Below are 13,891 nucleotides of genomic sequence, written 5' to 3'. Positions count from 1 at the left end.
GGGGGGGGGGGTGTGGTCCCGGACGCGCCTTTGGGAGAGCCAAAGGAGAGCGGAGAAAAGGAAAAATGTCTCCAAAGGAGAAACTTGGATTCCATGATCTCCGGGCCTCATTCCCGGGTCTTAGAAGCTGAGGCGTTGGGGGAGGGTGGGGGAGGGGTTGGGGGAGGGTGGGGGAGGGGGGATCTCCACCTGTGCTGTCGTCAGATTTGGGCTCCTAGTCACCTGAGGATTTGCGTGATGAGAACAGGCCACCTCTGCTGGGGTGTGCGATGGGGAGGGGAGCCCTAGACGTGTTCCCAGGGACCCTTGTGCATCAGGCCAGCCTCTTCAGTTGACAGTGATAGAAAACCCAGCCCTACTTGGCCTAAGTCAAAAGGGAATTTATTAGCTTAGAAAACAAAGCCCAGGGATGACTTCAGGCAGGCCTGGATCCAGGACTCCAAACATATCATTAGGACTCAGTTTCTCTCCATTTCTGGGCTGGGCCTTTTGTTGGGTTGGCTTCATTCTCTGCCTCCCCGTGAGCCAAGCCCCCCTCATGGTTACGAGGTGGGTGTGGCCTCACGCCCCCTCAGGTTCGGGTCCAAAGGGAAGAGTGGGAATCTTTACCTGTCCCTATCATGAAGGTTCCCCAGAGCCATTTAAGTCACATCCCCACCCCAAACCGGTCCCACAGCCTGGTTTGTGGTGTGTGGACTGCTTGGGTCTGGGTTATATGCTCCCTCTCCTGGCGTTGGGGTGGACGCCACGTTTGGAATGAAAGGGGGACGTTGGAGTCTCCAAGTTCAAGTCAGTACTGTTATTAGAAGAACAGGGCACGGGGCGCCTGGGCGGCTCAGCCGGTTGAGCGTCCGACTTCGGCTCAGGTCATGATCTTGTGGTTCGTGAGTTCGAGCCCCGTGTCAGGCTCTCTGCTGACACCTCAGAGCCTGCTTCAGATCCCCTGCCCCCGCCTCTCTCTGCCCCTCCCCCACTTGTTGTCTCTCTCTCAAAAATTTAAAAACAAAAAGAAGAGGAAGAGGGCACAGGTGCGGGGGCATCCAGCCACAGACGTCCAGGCAGGTGCTTTTCAAACCCCTGTGGGTGCTGCGTGGCTTTTCTTGCTGCCCCCCCCCCCCACCCTGCTCTCGGCATCCCTTACGCTTTTCTTAAGTTTGATTTATTTATTTTGAGAGAGAGAGCAGGGGAGGGGCAGGGAGAGAGGGGGGGAGAGAGAAGATCCCAAGCAGGCTCCGCATTGTCAGTGCAGAGCCCAGTGCAGGGCTCGAACTCACAAACTGTGAGATCGTGGCCTGAGCCGAAATCAGGAGTCGGACACTCAACCGATGGAGCCACCCAGGAGCCCCGTGCATCCCTTACTTTCTTGCCCATTTCATAAGTCATCCTGGTTGTGGGTGTCCGTCTCCCTGTTTCTGTGGCGACGCACATCTTTTCTTTAGGTGTCGGAGAAGCTCAAGCTGGCAGAGAAGACAGCCTTGGACATCGACAGGCTGCGGGACGGCTACCGGCCGGCCGCCAGGAGGGGGGCCATCCTGTTCTTCGTGCTGTCCGAGATGGCCCTCGTGAACGCCATGTACCAGTACTCCCTCATCGCCTTCCTGGACGTTTTTGGCTTGTCACTTAAGAAGTCACTGCCCGATTCCATTCTCATGAAGCGACTGAAGAACATCATGGACACACTGACCTTCAACATCTATAACTACGGTTGCACAGGTGAGCACCTCTCTGCACTGATTAGGACAGATGCGCTCTGTGCGTGTGCACCTCTGGCGTCTGTGTGTGTGTCCAGATCCCTTCTGTTGAGGACGTGAGGCAGGTTGGATGGGACCCCATCCTCACGGCCTCCACTTAACTGCACCTCTTTATTTTTTTAATTTTTTATGTTTTTTTAAAAAATTTCATTTTTGAGAGAGAGAGAGAGAGAGAGAGAGAGAGAGAACGCGAACGGGGGAGGGGTAGAGAGAGAGGGAGACACAGAATCCGAAGCAGGCTCCAGGCTCTGAGCTGTCAGCACAGAGCCTGATGTGGGGCTTGAACTCATGGACTGTGAGATCACGACCTGAGCTGAAGTCCGACGCTCAACGGCTTGAGCCACCCAGGCGCCCCTGACTGCACCTCTTTAAAGGCTCCATCTCCAAATATGGTCACATTCCAAGGCACTGGGGTTAGAACTTCAACATGTGGGTTTGGCTGGGGTCGGGGGGCGATGCACAATTCAGCCCATAGCAGCTGGGCAGGGGAAAGGTTGAGGACTGTCGTTCCTCCAGGGCTTGTTTAAGTGGCCAACACCCGCAGCACACAGAAGAGTAGAATTCAAGTCCCAAGTGTTGACGCACATAGTTTTTTCCCCAAGAACACATTTCTTGTGTTTTCACAAAGAAGAAGAACTTTAATATTTAGCATCCCCCTACCAATAGTAAAGAATCTGTGGATGGAATGTGCTTGCTCCGCAGTGGAGGCCTGACAAACCGTGACCAGCAGGCCAGATCTGGCTCACTGCCCGCTTTTGTGAATAATGTGCTGTTGGAACACGGCTGTGCCCACTTACGCCTATACGGCCTGGGACCCCTTTCCTGCTGTCATGGCAGACGAATCGTTACTACACAGACCGTCTAGCCTGAAAAGTCAAAAATACTTCCTACCTAGCCTTTTGTAGGAAGCTTGCTAACACCTCTTCTAGACCGTAACAGACAAGAACTTGCACTTAGAGTTAGGCGAACGACCAGTTTTCCATCGAGAAGGTGGCTCCGGACTTCTATCACACGGTTCCCCCGTTGCCCTGTGCTTCCCGGGCCGGTGTGGCAGGTGCCGCCGTAGATAGGGCCGTTGCGCACGCGCAGGAGCAAGCGCCATCGCAGCTGGCCCTTGGGCACCACATGCGAACTGAGCCCGTAGCGTCTACACTCGCACAGCCGTGGACACACAGAGCAGAGAGGGCCAGATGCAGGTGCGCTGCTCCCTTGTTTCATTTCATCTCTCTTACATTCGAGGCTGGTGTGCATAACAAACTCCTTTTTTTAAAGCAAATTTACTTTATCCGTACCCTCTGATGTTTCCCTCCAGGGCTGTTTGAGAGGCACAAGTTACTCTTTTCTTTCAATATGACGATCAAGATAGAACAAGCGGAAGGCAGAGTCCCGCAGGAAGAATTAGATTTCTTCTTAAAAGGTGACAAATGTGTCCCCTTTTTCATTCTTCCGAACTCCCTTGCCCCACATTGTCCACGCACACATCTAAGTTCATTAACACAAACCACAATAATAACAAAAACTCTCCTTGGAACTTGGCTTCCAACAGCCCCGCTTTCCTAAATATTCCAGCCTCAGAAGGCTGCCTTGAGGCCGGCAGTCACGCTGAGCTGCCCGGCTGGGGTCCCGGGCTGAGAGGAGGCAAGCCAAGTATACCTCCTGCCTTGTCCAGTCCCCGCTGGAGACGAGGATTTTTCCCTGCAGCGGGAGGAGTGAAAGCACTGAGCTGCTCACTCTTCCCGGCACGTTACTGCCAGCCGCTTACTTCTCTTCTTCTGTCGTGACCAGGAAACATTTCCCTGGAGAAAAGCCACCGGAAAAAGCCCTGTGCTTGGTTGTCTGACCAGGGATGGGAAGATATCATGCTTTTATCAGAAATGTTCTCGGACTCCTTTGGGAATCTTCCCGATGATGTTGAGAAACATCCCGCTGTCTGGCAGGAGGTGAGATCACGTTCTGTCTCTCCTCCTTCCCTTCCCTGCGAATCAGTCATCTTGAGACCCAAACCGTAGCCTCTTTGTGAGCAAGAAGATACTCCTTTGTGTGACTCACTCAGAGTGTCGTTCTCACCCTCCATGGCGCTTGATTGAATTCTCCTTTATCTAGTTCAGCTAGCGTTGCGGGAGAACCACCCAACTGTCCTTCTGTCCGTCCACCCATCCGAGAACTAGGCATCTACCATGGAGCACAATCCTTGACGGGCACTAAGGACTCAACAGCGAAAACGATTCAGCCCCTCCCTTCCTGAAGTTCTTAGTTTTGGAGCAGGAGGTAGAAAATGACAGAGCTGTCTAGAAGTGACCGGAGGTGCATGCTTCTAAAGATTTCATTCCTTTACAGTGGCTTTTGGGACCTTCACAGAAAAATGGAGGCTCTAGCGCTTCTGTGTTGACACCACCACGCGTGTCTTTTGCTTTCCCCAGTGGTACGACCTGGACTCCCTCGAGCAGTTCCCATTCCCCTTGGGTTACGATAGCAGCATCACCCCTTTCCAGAAGTTGCTTATTTTGCGCTGCTTCCGTGTGGATCGGGTGTACCGGGCAGTGACCGACTATGTGACTCTAACCATGGGAGAGAAGTAAGTGCGTTGTTGTGTTTGCTCGGCCCTTCTGTGGGGTCCTCCCCCGCGCCCCTCCCCCCAGCCTGAACTCACAGACAGCAGCAATGGGCCAGCTTCCGAGGGAACTGCCACCGCCCTGTCATTGAGCGCTCTTCTGTGGTCACCCTCGTACCTCTCCGTTCAGGAGAAATACCAGGTGAGGCACACGCGTGAAGTTTTCTAGGAGCCGCATTCAAAAAGGAACAGATAAAGGTAATTTTAATACCATTTTATTTGACCTGATACATTAAAATATTATCATTTTGACATGTAATTAATACGAATATTATCAAGATATTTTACATGATTTTTTTTTTTTTTGGGGTTTGCTTTTGGTATTAAGTCTTCAAAATCTTGTGTGAATTTACGCTTACAGCACCTCTCAGTTTGGACCGGCCACACTTGAAGTGCCCAATAGCCACACGTGCCTACAGGCTTCCATACTGGACGGCACAGCCCCAGAACCAAAGTCAGGCATATAATTTGGGGCTGCAAACCCAAACGTGCCTTCATGGCCGGCAGGTGATGGAAATGAGTGTGCCAGGCTGGGTGGGGACTGTGGCAGCTCGGACAGGTCAAGTCCTGGTTCACAGGGGCAGCTGCCCCTTAGCTGGACTGACACCAGCTGACAAGGGGGGCCCAGAGTGGCTGGATCCTCTGACTCTTTGAAAGAAGCTAGAAATTTGGATTCCTACACTACACTACACCTGGAAGTCTCCCAGGTCTGATGTGTTGGTAACTAATTTTCAAATCTTGAGAAGTGGGCCATTCAGGACACGCCTGTGGCGTTGTCGGCGTGGAGCCTCTGGGTCCTGTGCCGAGGGGACGTCCGCCTGGAAGGCCCCCCCGTCAGGTGGCGCCCCCATGGATGTGCCTGGCTGTGCTAGGGGGACACAGCAGGGCCCGCGTCGCCCAGGGGTTCACCCTCTTGTGTGACATGTGCGTCAACATGGACTGTAACCCGGTGGGAGCTATACCCGAAGAACAACCAGAAGGTTCTGGAGGCGGCGAGGCGAGCACGCCGTGGCTGTCCTCTGCGAGAGTCCCCGCTTTGTTCCCTCCGCCAGGTACGTGCAGCCCCCGATGATCAGCTTCGAGGCCATCTTTGAGCAGAGCACTCCGACCTCGCCCATCGTGTTCATCCTCAGTCCCGGCTCTGACCCTGCCGGTGACCTTATGAAATTAGCCGAGCGCAGCGGTTTTGGAGGAAACCGCCTCAAATTCCTCGCCATGGGTCAAGGTCAAGAAAAGGTAATTCGTTGTTGGAAGGAATAAGCTCTAAATTTGGGCGAGGTCCCCGGGGTGAGTGAGCTGGGCGCAGTTCCCGTCCCCTGAGCGGCAGGCGGGCAGTGGTGTGGTCCTGGAGCGGGCATGCTGTCACCGCCCGGCCTTGCTGGCCGCTGTGCTGCTCTGTTGCTTCCAGAGTCCATTCACACGTAGTTGTCCTCTCTTCCAGTCTCCGGACATCCCTGTTTTGGGTCAGGGTGGTCACTGCCCCCGCGGCATGGCCGCAGAGGCGGTCAGGGTGCCGGCCTCAGAGAACCTGGAGCTCTCGGGGCTGAGGGGGGCCGGCGGGTGCAACGTGCTGGCTCATCTTCCAGGTTGGGACCGGCCGTGTGGCTCAGGCGGCCCTGAGGGGTCCTCAGAGATGGGTTCTTTGAGGGCAGCCCCCGTAGCTCCTGGGTCACTGGCTTCTTTGTGGCCTCTCCTGGAGTGGGCCCTCCTGGGGGCTCGGAGCGGGTTTCTGGGAGAGCACGGGCTCAGTGTGGCTTTGGGACGCCAACTCCTCCCCTCTCTCTCTCCGTCGGTGCAGCTGGCCCTACAGCTGCTGGAGACGGCGGTGGCCCGCGGGCAGTGGCTGATGCTGCAGAACTGTCATCTCCTGGTCCGCTGGCTGAAAGATCTGGAGAAGTCCCTGGAGAGGATCAGCAAACCCCACCCAGACTTCCGCCTGTGGCTCACCACAGACCCCACCAGGGGCTTCCCCATTGGGATTCTGCAGAAGTCTTTGAAGGTTTGGTTCAGGACAAACACCCCGTCCCCACAGCCCTGTTCCTCAGATCGCTACCATTCTGCCGTCCGTGTGTGCGTGTGAGCGAGCGCGTGCTTGGAAGTAAACCTACAACGCAGCCAGACCTTCACGGCCACCCTTTCCAGTTCCGTCTTTCCCTCTCTTCTTCAGAGACAAGCACTGTCCCGTACCGCGTGACAGTTACGACTCTCAGGCCTGTCTTTACCACTTCCTTCCACATGTATCCAAAATAATACCTAGGTTCGTTTTCCTGGACTTCACATTTATTAAACCTTCTTTTTCTTTTCGATGACAGGCCCGCCCTCAGCTGCACTACTCTAGTGGTTTACACGCCCCATTTAACTTACTCCCCAGACAAGTTTTGTGTGGCAAGATTTTGTCATCTGTCACCTGGGGCAGATAGAGGGAAAACTTGGTGACGTCCGTTTTGCATCTGAAGCTCCCACGGGCTTCTTTCACTTCTCTGGGTCATCTGATGAGCGGGAGTCAGAACCACATCTAGTCCCTTATCTTCTTTGCCCGGGTCCTTATAAGAGACTTTTGCTGCCTGGGGAGCAGGAGAGATGGCCACGCAGGGATGGAGGGAAAGCCCAGGTGTCTACATTTTGCGCCCTCTTCAAAGCTGGACTCGTGGGTCTGCGGTTTCCGTCACGATTTGTCTTCTCTTCTGACAGGTTGTCACGGAGCCACCCAACGGGCTGAAACTCAACATGAGAGCGACTTACTTCAAGATCTCTCCTGACATGCTGGAGCAGTGCCCGCACCCTGCTTTCAAGTCCCTGGTCTACGTGCTGGCGTTCTTCCACGCGGTGGTGCTGGAGAGGAGAAAGTTCGGGAAGATCGGGTGGAACGTGTACTATGACTTCAATGAGTCTGACTTCCAGGTTAGGACGCAGTGGCTGCTGCTTCTCCCAAGAAACTCCCCCCTCGGCCGGCCTGTGTCACCCCCACCCCTTCTCCGAGTTGTGAACAGCCGCGGTGTTCCTGCCCACACTTGAGGAGAGGGTCAGAACGTGAGCGACTCTGTGGGCTGGAGCACAACCATGCCTGTTCCTTGTCTTTTAAGGTCTGCATGGAGATTCTGAACACATACTTAACAAAAGCCTTCCAGCAACATGACCCTAGGATCCCGTGGGGCAGCCTCAAGTACCTGATTGGAGAGGTAGGAGTGTCTTGGGGGACCCATCGTGGACTGCCTCCCAGGGCTGGAGCTGGGCTGTGGCCTGGTGCCCTTATGAGTGACCTCTGAGACCTCGGTGACTCCCCTGTTGCTTCTGCTGCGTGTCAGCTGCAAGGTCTCTGTGGAATTCTGCTGGCTTATCACCCGATCGTCTTTCTCCTAAGTGGGCTCCGTCCACATGGAGGTTCTGGATTCATTATCCTGGGGGCCGTGTTCTCTGGGGGGGGGGGGGCGGTTGGCAGTTCCCCTCCTCGCCATGCCTTAGGCGTGTCGTCGTAGCCTCGCTCCCGGTCGGTGGGCGTGGAGGGCTACCCTGGAGACCATGACTTTAGACAGGCCTTGTGGGAATGCCTCCCCCGTGGCCTGCATGTGCTCACGCAGGGGCACCACCAATTCCCAAGGCCAAAGTGGTGGCTGGCTTCTTTGTTGTTTTGTTGTCTCTTCACTACGTTTTGGGGATTTTGCAAATGGCACACTGGCTTCCAGGACCCCACAAAGTTGCACAAGCCTCTTGTGCACAGTGGGCCAAAGGCATGTGATCAACATGGTTTGAGCTGCACAGCAGCCCGGCCAGCAGGAGTCCCCCCCCGAGGGCACATCAGGTCTCAGGTGGGTCCTGGGTTCCCGGCCAGCTCTTGCTCTCGGTCACTCAGGTCATGTACGGAGGACGGGCCATCGACAGCTTTGATCGGCGCATCCTGACCATCTACATGGACGAGTACCTGGGAGACTTCATTTTTGACACTTTCCAGCCATTCCACTTCTTCCGGAATAAGGAGGTGGACTATAAAATCCCCGCCGGTGATGTGAAGGAAAAATTTGTTGGTGAGATTTCTCAGGCATCAAAATATACGTTAGAAGTTTTTTCTAAGGGAGACCGACCGTACATCTCAGCTGTTCTGTTTTCTGCGGTTGGCTTGATGGCTCTTCTGACCCCTCTCCTGGGGGGATCCTTGGCTGGTGGGCGTGCTCCATTAGGTTTTGTAGGGGGCCCAGCAAGTTCTTTATAGCCTCAGCACTGATGGAGTTAGTTTAGATTTCCCCGTCCTGGGGTGACGACAAATACGCCACATTCCGCCTGAAGGGCAGAGTGGGCCCCAGGAAGCTCACGGAGCCATTTTTGGCAGAAATAAACTCGAGCTGGATGGGGCGTGGTAGTATGGAATTTTTATTTAAAAACACGCCACCCGCTACGCGGTGGAAATTAGTTTTGCGTATCTGGGGATGTCGAGGCCACGCAGCCGCAGAAATTGAGGGCTGTGTGACGGTGTCCTCTCCGTCCCGATTACAGAAGCCGTCGAGGCCCTCCCGCTGACCAACACACCTGAGGTGTTTGGTCTTCATTCCAATGCCGAGATTGGATATTATACTCAGGCGGCTCGAGACATGTGGACTCACCTGCTGGAGCTGCAGCCTCAGACAGGTGAAGTCGGCCGCGGGGACCGAACTAGCGCGGTTACGGTGGAAGGGCGTTGTTGGCCCAGAGGGCTATTGGTCCTTGTGGTTTCTGTAGCGTCGATGCCTTTCCTGGAACCAGAAGGCTCAGGACGCCCCCGTCCTAACCCTCAGATGCCTTGCCCTCCCTAAAACGTGTCCTGGTTTTAGGGGAATCCAGCAGCGGCATCAGCCGAGATGATTACATTGGCCACGTTGCCAAGGACATAGAGAACAAGATGCCCCAAATCTTTGACTTGGACCAGGTCAGGAAGCACCTCGGGGTGGGACTGTCCCCCACTTCGGTGGTGCTTCTGCAGGAGCTGGAGCGCTTCAACAAGCTCGTCACGCGGATGTCCAGGTCTCTGGCTGAACTTCAGAGGGTGAGCACGCCCCTCGTGTGCAGACCTCTGCCTACACGCGGTACCCGGTTTTCCCACGGTCTTGCCTGACCGCTCTTGATTCTGCGAACAGGCCTTGGCCGGAGAAGTTGGAATGAGCAACGAGTTAGATGACGTAGCCAGATCTCTCTTCCTCGGGCAAATCCCTAGTATCTGGAGAAAGCTGGCCCCTGACACGTTAAAGTCCCTTGGAAACTGGATGCTCTACTTCCTGCGGCGGTTCAGCCAGTACGCATCGTGGGTAAGTGAGAGACCGCAGTCGGTGCGTCAGTTCGAGGCTCAGCCTGGACCACCCCCCTCCCCAGCCACCTCCGACCCCTCTCCGGCGCCCCGGAGGTACCTTCTATTAGCAGTGACTGGGTGCTCGAGAAATGGCTTCTGACTCTACAAGCATACCTGTATCTTTTTTTTTTCCCTTTTCTTTTTGTTTTTAAGACTTTGAAGCCTATTATGCACAACTTGATTTGTTCATCTCAGAGTCCATCTTGGCCACTGTCCATCTAAGTGTATTTAGGTCGACCTTATTCTTTTAAGGGACTCCATTTTACAGATATTCCATGTCCTTTCACCTGCTGGACATTTGGGTGGTTCCCTTTGGGGTTTCCCCCCCCTCTATTTTGCCAATACAACATTCTGGCGCACGTACCTTTGGATGCACACGAGTATATTTCACAGGTAGGTCCCTACAGCGGAAGCGTTGGGTCTCAGTGTGTGCGTTTTGCATTCTTTTTAATTTTTTTTAATGTTTATTTTTGAGAGAGAGAGAGAGAGACAGAGCATGAGTTGGGGAGGGGCAGAGAGAGAGAGGGAGACACAGAATCCGAAGCAGGCTCCAGGCTCTGAGCTGTCAGCACAGAGCCTGACACGGGGCTTGAACTCACGAACCGTGAGATCATGACCTGAGCCGAAGTCAGATGTTTAATCGACTGAGCCGCCCAGGCACCCCCATGTGCATTTTACATTCTAACAGCTCTTGTCACATCGTCTTCTAGAGAAGTGGAAACCACAGCGAGTGAACACGATTATTTCCTCCCCTTGCTGCACCATGTGTGTTCTTAATATTTTGGATCTTTTTTTCCTGATAGGTAAACGATAACATGTTTAGGTGTGCGTTTCTTGAGTTATGGTGAGGCTGAGCATATCTTACACACATATAGCTGTTTCGTGCTTTTCTGTGAATTGTCTTTTCGTGTCTTGATTTCATTTTTATCAAGTTCTCTATCTTCTTAAACTGATGTTTTAGAGCTCTTTGTGTATCCAGGAGATGGGCCCTTGGTCTGCTGGTGTTGCAAGTGTTTCCCCCCAGCTTGTCAGCATCTTTTGATTTTTGCCTATGGCACTTCTTCCGGAAGAAAGTTTTACATTTTTATTTGCTCAAATGTCTCGGTCTGTTCTTTTATGGCCTCTGGGTTTTGCATTTCCAACTCAAGATCATGACAGTGTTCACTGGAGAGCCGACCCGGTACTCTCGTGGTTTTATTCTTTAATATTTAAGTCTCTGCTCCTTCTGGAGCCGGGTGGTTCAGCTTGTTCTCCCAGACAGGCTGCCGTTGTTCCGACACCGTCTTTTTGCTGCGAAGGTGAACTGTGTCTTTTATCCTGACCCGATCTTCTGGTCAGCTCTGGCCCTGGCATTTGGTGGCGGCCCCGGTCTCCCGCTAACTTGCCCCCTGCCTTCCAGGTCACTGAAAGTGAGCCCGGCGTGATGTGGCTCTCGGGGCTACACATCCCGGAATCCTACCTCACGGCCCTGGTGCAGGCCACCTGCCGGAGGAACGGCTGGCCGCTGGACCGCTCCACCCTATTCACGCAAGTGACCAAGTTCCAAGATGCAGATGAAGTGAACGAGCGGGCAGGACAAGGTACGGTCAGCTCCCTATCGGCTCTCCCTCCCCGAGCCGTCCCCCATTCAGAGGAACAAGCATGGTGCGGGCGGAAACGGGCCAGGCCGGGTTTGAAAGGAAGGCTGCTGCGAATATTGGCTGTATGTGTGCACGGTCTGTGTCTCGATCTCTCTGGGGGTCGATACGTGCGTTTCTCTTCCAGTTCCAACACCGAGACCTGGGGTTGATGTCAGGAGGGACCTGAACCACGTTCGCCCTGCTCGTTTGCAGAAGTGGCTCCTGGGTCAGAATTAGATCGTTCAGAGAAAGGAGGGCCCGAGGGCTTCCCTGGAAACTTTGAGGGGCTGGGGGCGTGGGAGCCAGAGGGCAGGTTGGACTAGGTTCGACCCATGAAATTACGATGTCAGTTCTTGTGACACTGGTGACTGACGCTGCCGTTCCCCAGGGCAGTGCTGCCGCCATAGTCGGAAGACATTTACCCGTGAGCCACAAAAGCCCTGTTGAGTGAGCTTAGAGATGGGGTTCACAGTGGAGATTCAGGGATGCTCACTGAAGCCTCGGAGGAACTCTCTGGGCAAGTGACTGTCCTCTCCTCTGCCACGGTGTGTGTCTGCCCTGTTCTGTTCCCCAGACACCATTTTCTCGGTGAGGCTTTGACTTCCTCTCCGCACTCCCTCTTGGCCCACCACCAAGCTGTGGTGCTTCTGTCTTTATAACCTGGGGGCCCAAGCAGTCTGGGTCTGTGTGCCCTGAAGCCTGACTGGTGGGGGAGGCAACTCTCCCTCGTCTCCTTTGCCAAAGCCGTGGGGAGGGGAGGCTCACGGCGTCTACGGTGTCCTTCCGAAAAGGGAAGAAATGACGGCCACGTCTTTTGGACAAAGGCCTGGGCTACGTCTGGGGGAGGAGGGCGAGGGAGTTGCCTGTGTGTGTGCACTGTGGACATACCTAGGGCCACTGTGTGCACAGCAGAGTGGCCGGTGCCTCCACATAAACCCTGGGCTCTTCCCGGGATATCCAGGATGCTTCGTCTCAGGACTGTATCTCGAAGGCGCGGATTGGGATGTAGAAAGAGGATGTCTTATCAAGAGCAAACCCAAGGTGCTGGTGGTCGACCTGCCGATTCTGAAGATCATCCCCATCGAAGCCCATCGCCTCAAACTACAGGTAGAAGGCTGACGCCTGTTCCTGGCTCCGTCCTCCCCTCCCCGCCCCGCCCCCCACCGGGGGCACGGTTGGGGGGGACTGGGGGGTGGTTGCAGTTCAGTCTTACCCTTTAAGCACCCTTACAGGTACTTAGCCTTTTGTGGGAGGGGGGGAAGCCCCGAGACAGGATGACAGCGTGGAGCCACCTTCCAGGAAGACACATGCATGCAAACTGTGTGTAAGCAGAGACTCCCCCGGCGGGGGTGGGGGGTGGGGCACGGCTTCAAGTTCGGAGCTGTGGTCCAGATCAACTTCAGGAAGAGACTCCTCCATTCCCTTGACCTTCTGCGGGCACTGCCTGAATCATAAAATACTTACGTCTGATGTAGACAGCAGGCGCCCCCTGCCTCGCCTGGCCCGGATGCCTGTCTGATGAGCGTAGCTACACGAAGCCCCATCCGCAGTCAGCGGAGGGCGGCCCCGCCAAGCCCCTTGAAGCCTCGGCCAGGCCTAGCAGGAGGCGCCCGCACTCTCAGCACCTAGACTGGGCTTCCTGCTTCCCGGGCTCGAGCTCCTCCGCCGCCCGTGGGGGCGCCTCACGTGCCTCTCCTTTGCAGAACACCTTCCGGACGCCGGTCTACACCACCTCCATGAGAAGGAATGCCATGGGAGTTGGCCTGGTGTTTGAAGCCGATCTCTTCACCACAAAGCACGTATCTCACTGGGTGCTGCAGGGGGTGTGCCTCACCCTGAACTCCGATTAACCTTTTGGGCGAAGGAACCCGCACTTGTGAGCTCCGTCCCGTCGGCTCCGTGGGGCCTCGAGAGGCTGGAGCTGGGCTGATGCTGAGACTCCTTTCATTCGAAACCAGCCGTTTTAATCTCTTTCCATATAAATTGAGCTGACGGTTTTGTTTTTTGAAGCGATTTTTAAGGATTCTGCGTATTTGAAAAGTAAATACTGGAGAGCATTTTGAAATGTGTTTTCTTTCCCTTCTCAGAGGAAATGTGTGATTAGGCAGAAGTGCCCCACACGCCACTGGCACGAGTGAGAATTCTAATGGAAAATGTCAAGAGGGTCTGTCTCAGTAGACGCCTCTCTTTGGCAGGAGCGGCCTGCTGGGTGTGGGGTCCGGGCTGACGATGCCAGCCTAGAGCAGAGATGGCCACAGTTGCCCACGGCCACCCCGCCCCCCCGCTTCCCGAACTCCCTGGCCTGCTATGCTAGGTGGGGGTGGGGGTGGGGGCGAGGGCCCTGAGCTCAGTGTTGAATTCCTGCATGAGCTCCTACCCGCGACCTGGCCGGATCTGCGTGGGGTTGGGTGGGTGCAGACCTAGAACAGCCGGAACCGGCCCCCCGGGGGTCCCTTCGTTCTGCGCACCCTGGGGCGAGCCCGGAGCCCTGGCCAGGCCCGCCGGAGGCACCGAGTAGCATTACTTCGCTAGGGAGGAGCAGGGTGGAGCACCGGCAGGGCAGGGGGCGGGGGCCGGTCACGGGCAGAACGTTCCC

The 13,891-nt window shown here is 55.2% G+C and overlaps 1 protein-coding gene across 1 annotated transcript in view; it reads left to right on the top strand.

Annotated features, from left to right (window-relative positions):
• Window positions 1-13,344, top strand: part of DNAH10 (dynein axonemal heavy chain 10) — a 151,903-nt gene extending 138,559 nt beyond the window's left edge. The window contains 15 exon segments of the mRNA XM_042909590.1: window positions 1,440-1,713; window positions 3,064-3,168; window positions 3,537-3,691; window positions 4,172-4,326; window positions 5,415-5,598; window positions 6,161-6,361; window positions 7,054-7,263; window positions 7,446-7,541; window positions 8,213-8,384; window positions 8,851-8,982; window positions 9,165-9,376; window positions 9,468-9,635; window positions 11,076-11,256; window positions 12,257-12,402; window positions 12,999-13,344. Coding sequence (XP_042765524.1) covers window positions 1,440-1,713; window positions 3,064-3,168; window positions 3,537-3,691; window positions 4,172-4,326; window positions 5,415-5,598; window positions 6,161-6,361; window positions 7,054-7,263; window positions 7,446-7,541; window positions 8,213-8,384; window positions 8,851-8,982; window positions 9,165-9,376; window positions 9,468-9,635; window positions 11,076-11,256; window positions 12,257-12,402; window positions 12,999-13,145 — 2,538 coding nt within the window. The 3' untranslated portion in view covers window positions 13,146-13,344.
• Window positions 13,345-13,891: the final 547 nt, after the last annotated feature.

Source organism: Panthera leo, chromosome D3 (genome assembly GCF_018350215.1).
Source record: "Panthera leo isolate Ple1 chromosome D3, P.leo_Ple1_pat1.1, whole genome shotgun sequence".
NCBI lineage: Eukaryota > Metazoa > Chordata > Mammalia > Carnivora > Felidae > Panthera > Panthera leo.
Note: the sequence above shows the minus strand (reverse complement) of the source record. Positions and strands in the feature narration are given on the sequence as shown.